Source organism: Leishmania infantum, chromosome 35 (genome assembly GCF_000002875.2).
Source record: "Leishmania infantum JPCM5 genome chromosome 35".
NCBI classification, from domain to species: Eukaryota; Euglenozoa; class Kinetoplastea; order Trypanosomatida; family Trypanosomatidae; genus Leishmania; species Leishmania infantum.
In genome coordinates, this window is record NC_009419.2 from 1882929 (window position 1) to 1901049 (window position 18121).

At 58.7% G+C, this 18121-nt stretch overlaps 5 protein-coding genes across 5 annotated transcripts; all 5 read left to right on the forward strand.

Moving 5' to 3' along the window:
* Nucleotides 1–803: 803 nt before the first annotated feature.
* DMC1 (RAD51/dmc1 protein) lies at nucleotides 804–1667 on the forward strand (the record flags this gene model as incomplete). The annotated part of the gene is made up of 1 exon (XM_001469257.1): nucleotides 804–1667. One exon carries the CDS (start codon nucleotides 804–806, stop codon nucleotides 1665–1667), a length of 864 nt encoding a protein of 287 aa, XP_001469294.1.
* Nucleotides 1668–2673: 1006 nt separating this feature from the next.
* LINJ_35_4960 (conserved hypothetical protein) lies at nucleotides 2674–3135 on the forward strand (the record flags this gene model as incomplete). The annotated part of the gene is made up of 1 exon (XM_001469258.1): nucleotides 2674–3135. One exon carries the CDS (start codon nucleotides 2674–2676, stop codon nucleotides 3133–3135), a length of 462 nt encoding a protein of 153 aa, XP_001469295.1.
* Nucleotides 3136–4239: 1104 nt separating this feature from the next.
* On the forward strand, nucleotides 4240–6966 carry LINJ_35_4970 (putative DNA replication factor; the record flags this gene model as incomplete). The annotated part of the gene is made up of 1 exon (XM_001469259.1): nucleotides 4240–6966. The coding sequence occupies one exon, from the start codon at nucleotides 4240–4242 to the stop codon at nucleotides 6964–6966; it is 2727 nt and encodes a 908-aa protein (XP_001469296.1).
* Nucleotides 6967–10939: 3973 nt separating this feature from the next.
* On the forward strand, nucleotides 10940–13117 carry LINJ_35_4980 (putative tubulin tyrosine ligase; the record flags this gene model as incomplete). Its single annotated transcript, XM_001469260.1, has 1 exon — nucleotides 10940–13117. One exon carries the CDS (start codon nucleotides 10940–10942, stop codon nucleotides 13115–13117), a length of 2178 nt encoding a protein of 725 aa, XP_001469297.1.
* A 1374-nt stretch (nucleotides 13118–14491) lies between these two features.
* On the forward strand, nucleotides 14492–15109 carry LINJ_35_4990 (conserved hypothetical protein; the record flags this gene model as incomplete). Its single annotated transcript, XM_001469261.1, has 1 exon — nucleotides 14492–15109. One exon carries the CDS (start codon nucleotides 14492–14494, stop codon nucleotides 15107–15109), a length of 618 nt encoding a protein of 205 aa, XP_001469298.1.
* Nucleotides 15110–18121: the final 3012 nt, after the last annotated feature.

Genomic DNA, 18121 nt, shown 5'->3' on the forward strand with positions numbered 1-18121 from the left:
ATTTTGCGGTCGTCTTCGACAGTAAGCGTATCATTAGTGATCGTGAAGCACCAAGGCGCAAGCAAACGAGAAACCGAAAACACCAAGGCAAAAGGCGGCGCAGAAGTGCCGTGGCGTTTTCTCGTGTCCATGCGAATGAGCTTCTGTGCGCCTCTTCATTCTTTTCTTTTTCCTGTGTGGGCCGGTTACACCCCGTACCCTTTTCCCACTCGACTGCGTGCAGCCGAGGTGGTGGACCGCTTCCGATAGGGGACACGTGCTGCACCTTTCCTGCTTCACTCTCGCCCGCTTCTCCCGGCCTTGCATGAGTACACCAGAGACTCGCTGGCGCATCTTCCTGGAGCCGCCGCCGCCCTACTTCCTCCTTCCCCACCACTCTTTGACACCTCCTCAGGGTTGGCACCGACTTTTGGTCTACCAATTTCGCCTTTTCAGAATCGCTCCGATTCAGCAGTTCGACTGAGTGCCTTTGCAGTTTTCTTTAGGTGTGCGCGAGGGTGACACAGACACGTCTGTCGTCCTTCGAGAGTTCTTTGTCTGCTTGCTTCTTCTCCGCCCTGCAGACTCCCGTCGCTAACATGCATCAGCAGCAGCAGCGGCAGCACAGTTCGCACTTCGCCGAGGAGCGCGTCGGTGACTGCGGCGCCGCCTTCGCAGAACCTCAGCCACTCCACAACTCGGTCACCGGGGAAGCGGCGGGACAACCTCTGCTGGAGGTGGAGCGTCTTGCGGAGCACGGCATCGGAGCCGCAGACATTACTAAGCTGAAGCAGGCGGGAATCTTCACGGTTCCTGGTGTGCAGATGCAGTGTAGGAAAGACCTCATTCAGATAAAGGGCCTCTCCGAGGCGAAGGTCGACAAGATCATCGAGGCTGCACGGCGCGTGAGCGAGGTGGGCTTTATCACCGGTTCGAGCTGCCTGCAGCAGCGCAGCACTATTCTACGCATCTCCACCGGTAGTGTGGCGCTCGATCAGCTGCTCGGTGGCGGCGGAATCGAGAGCCGCTCCATCACAGAGGCGTTTGGGGAGTTCCGCACCGGCAAGACGCAGATCGGGCACACCTTGTGCGTGACCTGTCAGCTGCCGCTGGAGATGGGCGGCGGCAACGGAAAGGCGGTGTACGTGGACACCGAGGGCACGTTTCGCCCGGAGCGGATTCGGCCCATTGCAGAGCGCTTCGGGATGGACTCAAACTCCGTGCTGGACAACATCCTTGTCGCCCGCGCCTACACGCACGAGCATCAAGCCCACCTGCTATCGATGGTGGCGGCCAAGATGGCGGAGGATCAGTTTAGCCTGCTCGTCGTGGATAGCATCACGGCTCTCTTCCGCGTTGACTTCTCCGGCCGCGGCGAGCTCGCAGAGCGGCAGCAGAAACTGGCAAAGATGCTGAGCCAACTGATGAAAATCGCGGAGGAGTTTAACATTGCCGTGTACATCACCAATCAGGTAGTCTCCGACCCCGGTGGCGCCTCCATGTTTGTGGCGGACCCAAAGAAGCCCGTGGGCGGCCACATCCTCGCCCATGCGTCGACGACGCGCCTGTCTCTGCGCAAGGGCCGCGGCGATCAGCGCGTGTGCAAAATATTTGATAGCCCATCGTTGCCGGAGCTCGAATGCGTGTACAGCATCTCTGAGCAGGGGATCATCGACGCGGTTGAATGAGGGCCACAACCGGCTACGTGGCAGAAACCTGAGAACCCTTCTTGGTTTTCTCTTGTTGTGTGTTTGAGCACAGTGGGCGGCTCTTCGATTTACGCAGAGCGCATGTGCGTGCCAGCAGTGCGGCGCTGATGAGTGTGCGAGCACACCGCACTGGAGCCTTGCGCACAGGCACACCGATAAATTTCAAGTCCTGCTCCCCTTTCTACTGGGCTATTATGTTCCACTGCTTCCTTCTGCTGCGCTCTTGTGAGTGGCACCACGGCGTGCGAAAATTCTAAACAACCACACAACGGCACGTGAGCACTCTACGCTTTCCTTTTATTTTTCTCCAGGCGGATCGGCCCTTTTTTTCGTGTCCGTGTGCTCGCATATCTTACTCAGGCGTTTGATGTAGTACTCCGGCGGACACGAAAAACGGGCAGAGGATAGCGTTTGAAAGTGATCATTTCAAGTGAGGTGCGGCTGCCGCACAACGTTCCTTTCCACATGTCGCCTTGACCTAGCTCTCACTTGCTTTTTCTTTCCCTGCAGAGAGTGTACCGGCGCTCGTGCTGGTTACGAAGCACACTGACGCCATAGCTGACGGCCGAGCGCGAGAGCTCGGCACTCGCCGACACAGCCATTCAAGTCGTCTATCAGCCCACTGCCTCTCTCCACCTTACCCGCCCCCTTTTTTTTCCCTGTGCGAAATCGTGTTGTCTTGCGTTCTCACAACGCTACGGATCTCACCTCGCATGGTGCAGTTGGTGGAAACTGGCTGCATACGGGAAGAATGCATCGGCGCGTCGGCACACCTCAGATCGGCATCGTTTCTTACCACGCAGAAGTCGAACTGGCGGGTGCATTCGTCATCGGCGGTCTTCGTTTTGCGCTTTTTTTTTGCCGCTGGAATCTTCTTTTTTAGGCTGTCGTAGCAGGATCTCTCTCTCTCGCTTGGCCCATAGAAAAAGGTTTTAAGGCATTTTTTTTGTATCGCTTGCGGCGGCAGCCGATAGGGTCCGCCGCCATGATGCGCTCGTCGGAGAAGCATCAGAGCGTCAAAGCCATGCAGCTGAACCGTGATCGGATCAAGGAGAGAATTCAGGAAAAGCACCAACTGCAGCGGCAGCGGGTGCGGGATCGTCGACTCAGCGGACTGCGCAAGGCAGAGGACGGAGAGACGTCTGGCGACGCCACGGGTGCAGGCATTCTTTGGGCACCTGTGAAGGGTCATGAAGAGGTCGGCTCAAGTTCCGCATACGCGCCTGACACTGCGCTGTGCTGCAACCCTGGCGGGACTGTGACGATGCCAGCGGTGGAGGACTGGTCTGACATTGGCCACGAGTTCGGCGTCAACATCCACGACGTTGACGTGATGGAGTATTTATTAACACTCGAGGAGGAGATTCGACAAGAGCAGTTCTTTCAGTTCTACGATCAAACAAACGGCAACGAATGGGAGGACTACTTCCGCTCTCTCACATGCTGACAGGAGGCTGAACCTGCTTCTGTGAAGATCACCCTCTCTCTCTGCGCTTGAGGGGCGCACCTGCCACGACGCTCGTGCAGTGCGTGTGTGCGTGTGAAGTCCGCGTGTTGATGTACTGCTGGCACGCAGGCCGCCTCCACACTCCCCGTCTTCGTTGTCTGCCGCCGCCTTCTTCGTCGATTCGCTTGTCTTCCCTGCGCTTTACAGTCTGGCGTACCTGAGTTGCCCTTCTCCTTATACTCCTTTCTTTTACGTTCTTTGTGTGTGTGTGTGCGCGCGTGCGTGTGTCCGCGTCTCCATGAAGACGACAAACACGAGTTGGATCATGATGCTGCAAAAAGTCAGCTTGAGTTTTTTCTTTTTTTTTCTCCTCTCTTTTGCGGTTTGTGTTTGCTCTGGCTTCACGACCTTCGGTCTGGGCCTCCCTGTCGCCAACCAGCCGCGCCGTGGCACCTTTGTGCGTGACACGGTTTATGCGTGTATGGGCATGGGTTTTTCTATCTCTGCCCTTCTTTAGAACTGCTCGGCGGTCATTCTTGCGCACAGGGGGATTATGCTGCGTCCGCTGCACTCGCTTCCTTCGATGTTTATGGCCATCTGTGCACCTGCTCTATCGCCTCCTCTTTTCGACATTCCGGCGCTTCCCTTTCCAGCTGCCCTCCACATCATGTGTGTCTCTGTTGGCGTGCAGCACTCACAGACAGCACCGTAGACGGAGGGGTGCGCGTACGGCCGCTGCTCCAACCCTCCGCCCCTCCCACCCACACACGAAAAACTCAGAAAAGCACTACATTTTCGGAAAGGGGGCACCATGGCATCACGTATGCCGCAGCACCCACGTGTTTGCCACTCTCAAGCTGCCGTGCTCCTCTCGTCATCACTCCACACTGTCGGTGATGTGTTCCCCTTCTCGCATCACTGTCACGCGCTGGATTCTTCAACTCCTCTCCCTGCCTTCTCTGTCTCTTCGTTTGTCGCGCCCGCCTTCGATGAGGCGCACGCCCTTCCTTGCCGTCAGTTCTGCCTCACACGCAGGCGAAGAGCGCAGCTAGGTTTAGTCGAGGAACACGTAGAGCCAACACTGCGCACGCCTTGGGCGCGACAATGGAGATCACGGACACGGTAAAGGAGCGCGTTCGGTACTTTTTCGTGCATCACAGCGAGCCACCTCGTCCTTTGTCGACCCACGATGGCACCAGCGCATCCGCCTCGCCTTGGACGAGCAGCGGTGCCGCTGCAGCCGGTGCTGGCGGCCGGTGTGTTTTTATTCAAGAGGTTGACTGCATGAAGCTCCTCGACGTCTGCCCAGAGGTCGGGTGCGCGCTGCTGGCGCAGACCACAACAGTCATGGATGTGCTGCGGGTGGAGTGCGCGGCACTGTGCAAAGAGGCTGGGCAGGCGGGCATTCTCAGCAGCAGCATCTCCATCCGCCTGACGCACGTGCCAGTGGCTATGACAGGACTGCCGTCAGTCCCACCCGCTGGTGGCCAACTCGTGCAGCTGTGCGGGTCGATCATTCGCATGTCGACCAAGCGCGTGGTGCCGTATGCGTCGCGGCTAATGTGCCCGCGATGCCATGATACCACTGAGATCTTCACAAACCCTTTTGACCGGGCGACGGAAGCCAAGGCGCATTGCTCGCAGCCCGCCTGCAAGCATGAGCCGATGCAGGTGATTGGCCAGGTTTGGATGGACTACGCCGAGTGCCGGCTGCAGCAGCGGTCGAACCAGTCAGGCCACCTGCCTCGCAGCGTCTTAGTCACGCTGGATGACGAGCTCAGCATGAAGTGTTCGGTGGGCCAGTTCGTTGAGGTGGTGGGGATCGCCTTTCCAAAATGGCGGCATGTTTTCCCCTCTAGCAGGCCGAGCATCGAACCGGCCATCTGGGCGGTCAACGTTCTCCCCATGGAGGCGTACCGCGGGGCGGCCACGTCGACGAGCGGTGCACCTGGACTGCGTCGCCGCGCCGGCAAGACGGACCGGCCAAAGTTCAACCCAGAGCATTTCTTCACCTCCTTCTGCAAGAACAAGCGCAAACGCGGCGTGACGCTGGCGCGGTCCGTGTGCCCACACCTCTCCGGTCTCTTCGCGCCCCGCTTCGCAGTGTTGCTCTCCGCCCTCGGCGGTGCGTCGACGACGGGGAAAACGTCCATGCACGTACGCAACACAATTCACTGCCTCTACGTTGGCGACCCCTCAACTGGCAAGACGCAGCTGCTGCGCTTTGCGGCGGCCATCGCGCCGCGCAGCACCTCGACGACCGGCATGGGCAGCACCTCCGCCGGTCTCACAGTGGCCGCCGCGAAGGAGCATGGCGAGTGGGTGCTTGAACCTGGTGCATTGGTGCTGAGCGATGGCGGCTCCTGCATCATCGATGAGCTCCGCACCGTCTCTCCAGCGGATCGTGCCTCGCTGCATGAGGCAATGGAGCAGCAGACCATCTCCGTGGCGAAGGGCGGCCTCGTCACGAAGTTGCGCACCGCCTGCGCGGTCTTGTCAGCCTGCAATCCACCGGCCCGCCGCGGTGGTCGCACAGAGATCGGCGTTGGCGGTCCGCTGCTGAGCCGCTTTGACTTCATCTTTCTTCTGTGGGACACGCCGAAGCCAGAGTTGGATGCGCGGATTTCGTCGCACATGCTGCGGGCCAATACTGGAGCACAGACGGTGCTGGAGGAGGAGGAGCTGACGGTGGACGAGGTGGCGCGGTACCTTTGGTGGGTGCGCACCCAGTACGCCACGGCAGACGGCCCTTTTCTCTCCGACCCGGCCGCTGACTTACTGGGCCGCTACTACGAGATCCAGCGGCAGCGTGGCGCCAGTCCGGCCCTGGATGACGCGGTGCCGGTGACCGTGCGGTTCCTCGAGTCCCTCGTGCGACTCACACAGGCACACGCGAAGCTGCATCTACAGACGATGTGCACGCTCGAGGACGCCGCAATGGCGGTGTTTCTCATGGAACGCTCCGCGTACAGCCTCAAGTGCCCGCTGGACGCTGTCGAGCCCGGAATGCACAGCAGTTCGCGGGAGCTGGACGAGGTGTTCCTCTCGGATGACCCTGCGGCGCTCGCTCAACAGGACGCGGTGCTATCCGCCATCGTCGATGTCATGCTCCACTACCAGCTGCCGCCAGCGGACCCCTTTGATGGGGCCGAAACGAGAGGCGATGCGGAGATTGCCTTGGCAGATCTTCCCTTCATGCGGGCAATGCGCGTCGCTGGCGCGTCGCAGAATACAAACGCCTCTTCGTCCACCGGCGACGCTACAAGCGAGAATGATGTGACGGACGGCACGCTGCTGGCTCAGAGGAAAGCCCCCTCGGCCTTGCTGCAGGCCAAGACCCTCGTCGCCATCGCCAGCGCTGAGCGACTGGCGGAGGAGGTTGGCCGGACCTCTGGCACCGCCTACAGCGTCGCGCGCTATACCGGATCCACTATTGAGCGGGCCGCGGACTCGTCTCCCAGAGCCGTGGCGGATCTGCTGCGGTCTCAGCGTGTGTGTCGGTCAACGTCTGTGGTACCGTCCGCATTCGCTGCCTCGCAGCCGAGCCCGCTACCCGCTCTCGTCGAAGAGGCGCGAGCACAGGAGCACAGACAGCTGATGACTGGAAAGAGGCCGAGTGAGGCGGGCGAGGATGAGTTGCTGCTACCGGATAGCGAGCACCACTCCGCCGCCTCCAGCGCGCCGCCTTCGCAGCAAATGCTGGCCTGTCCTCTTCCGTCGCCATCATTGTCCGTACCCGAAGCCGGTTCACTCCCGTACTCGCTCTTGCCAAACGGTACGCGGAAACGGTCTGCCGAGGACATCATGCGCAGTCTTCGATTCCGCCCGTGAAGAGGGGGCTTTGGGGTGCTTGGGTGTGTGCCATTTTTTTTTCGGCGTACCAACGTTTCTCGCCTCATGCTTCTCTCGCTCTCAGCCCGTCCGCTTCTGCCCTTGTTGCAGTCCGGTCGAACGCTGTCCTGCGCACCTGTCTGAGCCGTCTCGTTGACAAGCAAGGTGAAGAGGAGGAGACTAGGATAACGGCAGCGTGCACGAGGCGCGTGAAACCAGCTCCGGGGTTTGAAGGCGCCGCTGACGTCGATGCTGTCTGCTCTCTTGAGGGTGACTGAGGCGATGCGTACCTGCTTCGTCTAACCCTTGCTCATCTCCGTTGTTGCCTTCCACGGGGTACCCCCTTCACGTGCTCTGCATTTTCTGCCTTTTGTTTTGAAAACGCTTTTTTCGCCTGACCCCATTTTTTGCCTCATCGGTCCTGTGGCCGTCTCTTTCTCGACAGACGCCTGCGCACACGCCAAATCATCATCACTCCCTCCTCCCCATGACTGGAGGAGTGGGCAGCCACAGCGACACACAAAAACCGAAAAGGCACGAAACCAGTTAAAGGGAGGTTCAAGCAGAGTAACCCCCCCCCCACACACACACACACAGCCTCTAGACGCTGTCTTTTACTGTAGTGAGGACGTGCCTTTGGCCGCGAATACGGCGGGCGAGCGCTTGCCCTCGCTCTTTTCGTTGCCCCTTCCTCTCCGCCCTGAGCTGGCAGGTGAGTGTGCACCACTCCCTGAAGGAGAATTGGGATGCCAGCCGATCCAGTATACCATACTCCATAGATCCCCACTCCGTCCCATCTCCCTCTCTCACGCGATAGGAAGTACGCCAGACAGGAATGTTGTGAATGCGGCTGTGGTCTTGATGGTGCAGAGGTGGACTGGGGGGGGCGGGTGCGCGTGCGCTGAGTACTGATGAGCCGATTGCAAAAAGGAAGCTGTGCATGGCTGCGCCTCGCGTGGCCTCGCGTTTTTGCGGGGCCCCAGACGGATTACGCCGGCTGCCGACGGCACCTCCGGAGCACCGAAGACCGGGGAAAAGGCGGGCGCCCTGCGCACGGTGGGGATCCTGACGGCCGATGGCTCGATCATTCATGCTGCTGAGCGAGGGGGTGCAGGTGCCCGAGGAGTGCATCTGTCGCCTCGAAGGCCCCGCTCACAGCACGCGCCTCGAGGCGGCGGTCAGCCGATGCATGGACAGCCGCACGCGCCCGCTTCCGGAAGCGGGTGCGGGCGTGGGCCTCTGCGGAACGCTCACCCTGTCCAAAACGGCATCGCTGACCCCTATTACCGAGGCCGGCGCATGATGCAGACCGTCGTCTCGACGATCTACGGCGTCGCATTCAGCGGGCGCAACGTGACACCAGCAGAGAACCGCGACAGTGCAGATGCGCCTGCATTATCCATATGATTGGGCAGCGTGCCAGAGCGACTCGGGCGCATGTCTCACCCGGCCCTCGCGCACTGCCTGCTGGTGCGGTGGGGTGGGGGGCTGAGCCATGCCCCGAGGAGGGATGCACGAGGGCTGGCGGCCGGCATGATGGGGGAGCGGCTGTGAGGCGAGACCTGCGAGGCAAGGAGAGGGGGAGAGAGAGGTTGGTAGGGCACGAGGCAGGGGGGCCGTGCTCTCAGATGGCTGAGTGGGCGCACTGCTGCAGCGCGTGTGTCCACGACTGCTTCGCACTACGCTGGTGGGGCTTGTGACAGGCCGGGGGTGGTGTGGGGTGGAGTTGGGCTCGTGTATGACAGGGAAAGAGCTTCATGGAAACAAACGCTTTGTTTTTCACGCTTGAGGCTCGAGAGATTGACAGGTTCACTCTTCCCATTGTCTTGTGAGGCGCCCTCTCGTATGTTTTTTTTTTTTTGCGGAGGGGGGCTGAAGGAAGGCCTTGACAGCACAGTTCTAAAAGCGACGGCAACACCAGAGAAGTGAGTCTGAAAAGCACAGAGCAACCAGTGGAGAATGCAGAGCGCTGAGTAGATGTGTTTTGGGAAGTCCATGGTATGCATGCGCACAGAAGGGCTTTGCTGCCTCCCTCCTCTCCCCTTGTTCTTTTCCATTTCTCTCTGCTGCTGGGTCTATACTGGATGCAAGGGATTCTGGGAGAGAGGATGACATGCACGCGCAGATCCGATTGCACCCAAGAAAAAAAAACGAATTAAGAGATAACGACGGTAGACTTGCTATCAACAGGGTGGGTCTGCTTGCCGCGTGCGCGTCTGTGACGCTCTGTGTCAGGGACAGCCGCCGCCCACTTGCCGCCACCCCATTGCTTCATCGAGAGGAAAACCGAGTGCCCGCCAGGTTATTTCTTCTTTTGTTTTCGTGGCTCCTCGCTCACACGCGTCACAGTGCCACAAAAGAGGTAGATTGTGTGTGTGTACGTCTTTTATTAGCGAGGCAGCGGACAGCTGGGGGTCTCATGCAACTCTCATTCTCTGTCTTTTATCTTGAGAGAGATACCGGTAGGACCGCCGTTTATGCTGTGCCAGTGCCCGTGGCCACTGCGCGTCTTGAGATACCTCATAATCGATGGCCATGTGTGACTCCCCCTCTCGCATGTACGTTCGAACCCTCTTCTGCCCACTTCTACGCCACATCTGCCGGGACTTCGGTCTTTTCTCCATCCTCAATTGGGACGTAAACCCCCTACCCGGCCTACGCCATTACTCAAGCACTCATAGGATTCATGAGTGTCTCTCTGAAATAAAACGAAAGCCACGCATACCACAACGCCAAGGACAAGACTCACCTCATCGAGTGCGACAGCGGCATCTGCTCTCAGAAGGGTACTGCACATACCATCGGTTGTCTTATCCCCTTTATTCTCAACCGAATTTTGTAACATTTTGTTTGTCCTTGCCTCACCTCTGCCGTAGCGCTGCTGCGCTGTTTACGTGTGTGTGTGTGCTGCGTGTCACGCCTCGTGCCTTAATCCTTTCCTTTCTCAACTTCCGCCACCACCATAGAGTCGTTTAGTGTGGCCCTGGAGGGAGACAGTAAGTGCGAAGTTGTCTTCTGCCTCGTTTCTGCCTCTGCGCCTCTGCGAGGCCCCTCCCTTCATCCCCCATTTGCGTTTTCTCTGCTCGCTGCGAGTTGCTCCTTTCTTTTTTTAGTCTCATCGTTTGTGCGTTCACTTGGATCGTGTGCTTGTCGGTCGCCCCCTCTCTTTACGAGCGTCTCGCGAGATCCTCTTGGCCGCGTGTGAGAGAGCCGCTGCGCGTTCGAGTAGGAGGCAGAGAACAAGAAAGGAGCGACAGGCAGGCACAAACTGAGAAAAGCAGGACGCGGCGCTTATCCGTGTTGCACGCCACTTTCGACGTGGTGTGTCAACGGGGGCTTTCATTTCGCGTTTGTTCTTATCCCCTCTACTCGTGGCTTTTCTCTTTGTTGCCATCTCTAGTGCTGACCTCTCCTTTCTCTCACTCTGTGGCTGTCCCTCGCGTGCATGTGCGGCTGAGTGGCGGATTTGGTTCATTGGTAAAGTAAGCGGGTGCTTCCTTTTTTTTTTTGCTGTTGCTGTTCTGCTCGCGTGCACACGCGGACCAGAATCTTAAGGAACAGGAGAGGGTAAGGAGGGTCTTGAAGCTGACACGCGAACTTCTGGCTGCTGGAGCGCACACCAAAACACTCCCCGTGGATCCACTGTCGACGTACTAAGTCAGCCACTCCTATTCCCTTCACGCCTTTTTCGATTTCTTGCGTGTGCTCTTGCTTGGTCTGCATTCGGCTTTTTGAAGGCGTTTTCCTGCTATTTTTTCCGATACTCGCGCACCGTCTCACACTCCACACCCCGCACGCCAGAGGAAGCCGCATAAAGCACACGCACACGTACAAGCGAAAACAAAACGCACATGCACAGAAGGAGGGGGCGTGCACGAAAAAAAGGTCTAAAGAAGTCTGCATCTTGTGTGTTTCCGTGGCAGCCACGAAGCTGAAAGGCAAAGCCGCGTTAATCCGACAGCTCTCTGCTAAGATGAGCGCGTCAGCGAACGCGTTTCCGGCGCTGTCGGGAGGCTTCAAGTTGCCTTCTGTGACAGCTGCGCCGAAAAATGCTGTGGCTCGCATGCCGTCCCGCGTCGTGCATCAGGCACGCTCTTTGCCTTCCGTCACGCGCGACTTGGTTGCGCCGACGCCGTCATCGACGCCATCGCTGTACCCACAGAGTCTGTGGTGGGACGCGCAGCAGGGCAAAGAGGACACGGACAAAATTACGCGCAGGCGCACGTACCGGGTAAGCGACTATCCTCCCATTATCGTGGGCAAGTATGTGACGGACCCGACAGGAAAGGACTTTTCCAACCCACACTACGTGCCCGCAGGGACGGCGGCGCGCTCTCGCTCGTCGTCGCGCGCCGCAGCCAGGAGCGGCGCAAGTGTGACCGCTCTCAGCCGGGTTTCGAGCTCCGCGACGACGTGCTCCACCTGCACTACGACCTCCTCGACCGTTCGCGGCCCCGAGGAGGACGAGGAAAACCTCGCGCTACGCGTCACTGCAAAGCGGAAGCTATTTACGGTGGTGATGCCCGTCTACCCGTCCTCCGCTGCGAGCTTCTTCTTCCCGACAGCATACGTGCAGTCATCCCGCGATGCGGCGGATTGGCGAGGACCACCTAAGAAAATCAACGAAGATCTGCACCCCAACGACCGCGCTAATTTCTCGCTCTCCTACGTTTCCGTTCGCGAGAACAACCTTAATCGAATGGGGTTGTACAAGATAGGCCCCGGCGCCGTCGCCTTCAGCGCGGTCATCAAGGCCTTCGAGGCGGGCGGGCTCCGGTACACGGACTCCAACAAAGACTTCAACATACTGTGGGCCAAGCGGGCCACCGTCTATACCCTATCCTCGCTGAACGCGTACCAAAAGGTGAACCACTTCCCTGGCACGTGGGGTGTGGGCCGCAAGGACCGGCTGGCCTACAACATCCGCCGCATGCAGCGGCACTTCGGCGACGATGCCTTTGACATTGTGCCCAAGTCCTTCCTCATCCCTCAAGACGAAGCGGAGCTGCGCCGCGATGCGGAGATAGACCCCGGCACCCCGCAGAAGCCGCTGATCTACATTCTCAAGCCCGGCGCGTCTAGCTGTGGGCGAGGGATCCATCTCTTCAAGGGCGTTCCGCCCATGCCGCGGGGGGCGGGGCGCGAGAAGGAGATGGTGTGTCAGCGGTACATTGGCAACCCCTTGCTCATCTATGGCCGCAAGTTTGACCTGCGTCTCTACTGCGTTGTCACCTCCTTCGATCCGTTGCGGATCTACCTCTTTGATGAGGGTCTCGTGCGGTTCGCGGCTAAGAAGTACAGCGGCCCTGACCAGGACCTCGACAACATCCACGTGCATCTCACCAACTACTCCGTTAACAAAACGGCGGAGCTGAGCAAGGAAAGCAACGGCAAGGACTACGAGAGTGACGACCCACTTGACATCAAGTGGTGCCTCTCCGACTTTAAGCGGCACTTGGCGTCGCATCACCCGCTGGGGCTGGCTGCCTGGGACCGCATCCAGGCCGAGTGCGAGGATGTGGTGATAAAGACGTTCCTCAGTATCGAGCACAACGTGATGGAGGAGGTGACTCGCAACTGCGCCGATAGAAGCGGGCGCAACTGCTTTGAACTGTTTGGGCTAGACTTGATGGCGGACGACAATCTCAAGGTGCGGCTGCTGGAGGTTAACATCATGCCCTCGCTGGCGACAGGCAGCTCTCTCGACAAAGCCGTGAAGTCCCGCATGCTGTCGCACATGTTGACGCTGGTGCGCGTCATTCCGTATCGCCGGGATAGTCAGCTGGACCCCAACAACACGGACGGCATCTACGTGCCGCGCGGCATTCAGCGACAGGCTGGAGAGCGCACCTACAAATTTGGCAATCACCCCTTTCCGAGCGCTCGTATTGTGGAGCGGCCTCTGCTGACCGCCTTTAACGACCCCGGCAACGAAGACTCGTACCTGTCCATGGCCGAGTCGCTCATGCTGCGCGAATATGAGGAGGAGCTGCAGTGCGCCGGCGGCTTTCGGTGCATCTACCCTGTTGGCCGCACCGTTGACAGATATCTTCCCTACTTTTTGCATGGCGTCCGTCGCAGCAACTACCTGCTGGCGTCGGCGGCGGTGATGAAGTCGAAGCAGCCGCCGAACGAGAAGCTCTTCGATTAAACTGGAGATGATACACACTCTTGCCTAGGAGGTGCAGCCCGCATTGCGTAAACTGAGAAGGGCAGCCAATGTAATGGTGTGAGGTGGGTGACGGCGGTGTGCGATGAGGGTGCGAGAGAAGGGTGTGACGTGTGGTGTGAAATGCAGGCTGATGGCCCCCGTGCTTCTGTGTTGCCATGGGGGATAGTAATGTGGGCATCTGCTTCTACAGCGCACGTGCTCCTCCGTCGAAGTAAGTGCGGTTCACATGGACGGCAAACAAGAGCGATGCACTCGCAGCATGGGAGCTTCTTCACGGCAGCACCGACGTCTTGATTAAAGCGGACACGTACAATCCCATCGACCTTTTGTTTGCACCTTCTTCACGTACACACGCACGTGCTGGTGCCCCTGTTCTCCTTTTCGCTGTGTGGGCGTGCCCTCATGTTGACATTTACACTCGTGCGCGTGTGCCGGCATGCGCAGGTGTGCGGGCATTGCCATCCTGCTCAGGTTGAGCGATGGATGACGGTGAGAGGGTTGTACCTGTATGTGCGCTGTTTGCACGATTTGAAATGTGTGAGTTCGCTCGTCACGCGCGCTTGTTTCTGGACCCTCATTCAGCCCAGCTCGAGCACACCGCGATCGATGGAGGGCAAGCTACACCCATCACTCAGCACAGCCACCGTAACGACGGCATCGCTCAGCAGTCAAAGACGCTTCTGCGTATGAGCGCAAGCGTGCATCTCTTTGCGTCGCTGCCGGGTATACAGTGCGACTAGGTTGTTGCCCTGGCGCTCCGTCTTCCTAATTACTTTTCTGTGAGTATAGATAAAGGTGGCGATCTCGTACCTCCCTTCTTTTGATCCGATGCGCGTCGATCGGTTTGGTGGCGGCGCGCCTCTGCGCGTGTGTAGACTGTTGTGATGAGTTGTTCTTGGGCTCTTTTCTCTATTTCGATGTGTGCTTTAGCAGGTCACGTTATCATGTCAATAGCCGTTCTTCGCCGCAACTTCTCAACGCCGTGTGCTGCCTTTCCAAGTGTTTCTCCCCGTATCTGTGAAGAGGTTTCGCACGCACTTCCTACGGAACTCGGTCATCCCTCTTTTCGACGCGTGTCCTGTCGTCGCCTGGGCCTGCACGCCTTCGCCATCTACACCCTCAGCTATCATGCTCGTCTCTCTCCCTTCTTCTTCCATCTCTCCCTGTATTTGCATGTTAGTTGGCTTTTTCAGCTTACATTTTTCTTTATCCGGTCCAACACATATCGCTGTCGGCTTCGTTTTCGGAGTTGTCTTCCGTCGTGGTTGTCTAAAGGGCCATTGTCAGCGGCTTGACGTGCGGTGCTTTCCGTAACTTTTCTCTCTTTCTCCCCAGAACCCCCACATTGTCATCATGCTCGACTACCTCATCCCCATCGGCATGGCCCTAGCGGGCATCTTCGTCATGATGTTCATCTTCCAGAGCATCAGCAAGTCAGAGGTCGGCGGTGAATCGATCGCACCCGCTCGCAAGCCGCGCTCCAAGAGGTCGCAGCGTCCGTCGCAGAAGTACACGGAAGACGTGCTTGACCTTGCCACGGAGCAGCTCATTGCGCGCGAGGTGGCCCGCAACCCGTCTGGCATGATCACCGACAGCAAGAGGGTGGCGCCACAGACGCTCGACAACATCCGCAGCCGCCGACAGGCCAGGGAGGAGGGCGAGCACGCCCAACCTCATGCCAAGGCTAGCGAGCGCCAGAAGCAGTCGGCGAAGGACCAGGGCTTCAAGGTGGTGGAGAGCCCAAAGAACATGCCGAGGCAGCAGCAGCAGCACGAGGACAAGCAGCAGCGCGAGTCGGAGCAGGTCACGTCCATCGAGGAGCTTGATCGTAAGTTGAGCCTCTTTTTCAAGAGCAGCAGTTCCCGAAAGGCAAAGGACGTGAAGCCCAGGGAGGAGGTGCAGATCGACAGCGGCATCAACCGCGGTCACGTTGTCGTGAAGGGCGACCTGAGCAAGGCGAAGAGCTGGTAAACGCTACTCACGCAGCCCGTGCTTGCCTGTGGAGTGGGTGGGGGGGGCGGGAGAAGGCGGAGAGGATTTGCATATATGACCTGCACGTTCTCTTTCTTGTGTTTCTCATGGCTGCCACGCGCACACGCACGAGCTCGGAGGTGCATGTGAGCTTTTTCCTTCCCCACGGTGTGAGAATGGGATACCTTTGCTTCTCTCTCCGTCACTGTCGTGGTGCGTGAGTTGCGGAGGGGGCGGGCGACGCCGGAGACTTCCTCGCTGTTTGCCGCCACCCGTTCTCGTGTGCTTGAGGGACTTTCTGTGGTGCTATGAATGAGTTGTGCCTTTTATTACTGCATTGGCTCGCAAAGGTAGCGAGTTCTTTCTGCGTCTACAATATCTTGCCTGATCGCGTGGTGACGTACTTGAGTCTGCTTTGCGCCTCTCTTCAGCCACCGTGGCGGACGGCAAGCACAGGCTGATGCACGATTCTCCGTATGGTGTACTCATCTTCGATTCTCATTGGTGCCGCTGTCCGTGTCTTTATGAGCCTTTTCTTTTGTGCGCTCTTCTCGCAATGCAAGCGCGTGCGTCGGCACGGGTGTGTGGCAGAAGTAAGGTGACGTAGTTGTGTGAGGCAACAAACATTCTCTTCCCGGAAGTAATAATTGAAGTGCGTCTGCGCGCATCTGGGGGCGGCTCTGGGATCGTAGCCACAGAGAAAGAGAGAGGCCCGGGGAGGAAGGGGCTGATGAAGGGCAGGACAGAGGCAGGGTGCCCAAGGTGCGCGCTCAGTGTGTTCTTCGTGGGCTTTAAAAAGAAGATGAGAAGGAGCTCTGCCGTCATTTGGGGTGCTCTCGTGCGTTGCCTGCGCACTTGTGCCACCCTTCACGTACCCTTCCGCCTCCTCTCTTCCGCATCCGTGTGTCTGTTGAGGATGACGTGAACGCGTCCGTAGTCGAGTCAACTTCTTTCGGCTGCGCGTCTCCCTTGTCTCTCTCTCTCTCTTCCCGCTTTTATGTGCACGTGTGTGGGCGTGAAGGCCGCGAACCGCAGTTGTTTGCAGCAGCCGGCTCCTCCGCGCACCCCACTCTCGTCGGTAGGGTGTCCAAACGCCGGAACACGGCTCGCGGTAGAACACCGTTTCACTGTTTTGTTTGCAAAGAAGGTGGCCCATCAAACTCATTTCTTTGATTTGCCACGCAGCCGCGTGCATTCGTTGATATGTGCCTGTGTGGGCATATATGTGAGCGTCGTGTTTGATGTGATCACACTCTGTTACTTTTGAAAAGGCCGTGTAACGTCTCCTCTCGTGTCTGTGTGCGTGTGAGCACACCTTTCTCAGGCTCCCCTTGCGCAGTCTCCGTGAGGCAGTGGAATATCTATGCCTGGTGTCACAGCGACCAGTGCACCCCCTTCCCCGACTCTGTGTACGGGAAGAAGCCAAGCAGCCCCTCCTCCATCCCCTGCCAATGCAGCGCTGCACTTCCTCTGGTGCTGACAGGGTCCACGTGCCCACGACGTAGGGAAGCCAGTGCGCTGCATCGCGACGGATGTCGGCGGTGTGTCAGGTCCTGGATGGCGTTGCGTCGGAGCGGCCTGCGGCAGTGCCGACGCGTCTGCGCGGCTCCAGCGCATCCGTCACCCGGCCCTCACCACCGCCTGCTGGTGTGGGGAGCCTGAGCGCCACCCCCTCCCTCTCCGAGGAGGGATGCCGCAGGTGGCGGCCGGCATGATGGGAGCGGCTGTGAGGCGGCCTGCGAGGCAGCGGGGGGGGCGGGAGGAGGTCGGTGGAGCTTGAGGCAGGGGGGCCGTGCTCTCGGATGGCTGAGTCGGCGCGTTGCCGCAAAGCGTGTGTGCCGCGCTGCGTCGCAGGACTCGGTGAGGCCTGTGGCCGGCCAGAGGGCGTGTGTGTGTGTGTGTGTGGAGTGGCGTTGACGTCATGGCTGGTGGCAGAGAAAAAGATGCGTTTTCGTCACCGATAAAACGGTACACTCCCGCACATTCTTGGGCACCCTCTCGGTTATCCGCGTTCTGTTTTTCTGTGATTGCGCGTACGCGTGTCTATGTGGCAAAGAAGCTCTTGAACGATAACGCTCGTTGGAAGAGCTCCTCGTCGCGGCGGAGAGGCTATGCGCCATGGGAGCGTCGGTAAAGTGGATGGGAAAGGGAGGGTAGCGGTCGGCTTTTGCTTGCCTCAGCCTTGTCTCCTATCCACGTACCCGGCTTCTTCGCTTCACCTCTGGCCGTGCTGTCGCGCTGCACGGGAGCAACCCAGTCTCGCTCTTTCGAATGCTCGGTAATGCAGTCGCTTCTTCCTGGTACCGTTTTCCTCAATGCATCGCAAGTCCGATATCCGTGCCCCGTTTCCATTGCACACCTTTGCACTCTTCTCCTTCTTCCGCTTATCAACATACCTGCACACAAACTCACGCGCACGCACCTCCGTACCACTCGGCCCTTTCTACCACGTCGCGACAACGATACAAACGCGCACACGCAAAAGCTCTATGCTCTACCTCCCCGTTTTTCTGGTTACTTTCTCCTTTTCAAATTGTAATTCACTGATCGCTGTCGTTTCACCATTTTTGTTGTTTTTTCTTTGCTTGTTTCATCCCTCGCCGATTTGGCCGCCTGCCGCCGCTGCCCCGCCGCCACTCCCCTTCCCTCCCCCTCCCTTTCCTCTTCACTCACTCAACACACTTCCTATTCTCTTTCTCGTTTTCTATTGACCCTTCTCTGTTGCTTCCCCCCTCTCTTTTTTTCGCTGTTTTCTGGTCTCTCCTCTCTGCATCTCCTACTCTTCTTTTTCGCCCCCATCCCTTCTCCCTCCCCCTTCTCCATCTCATTCGCGCCCTCTGCCGCTGTTTGTGGGGGGCGGGTCAACATTGGCACACAAAGCCTTTCATCACGCACGTCATCACGCCCGAGAAGGACGGGCTCAGGCCTTGGGGTTCCGTTTGCTTGCCTCTTGTGCGAAGTGCTTTTGTTGCACTCGCGCCCGTTTCACCGGGGGATCCCTCCTAGAAGTCA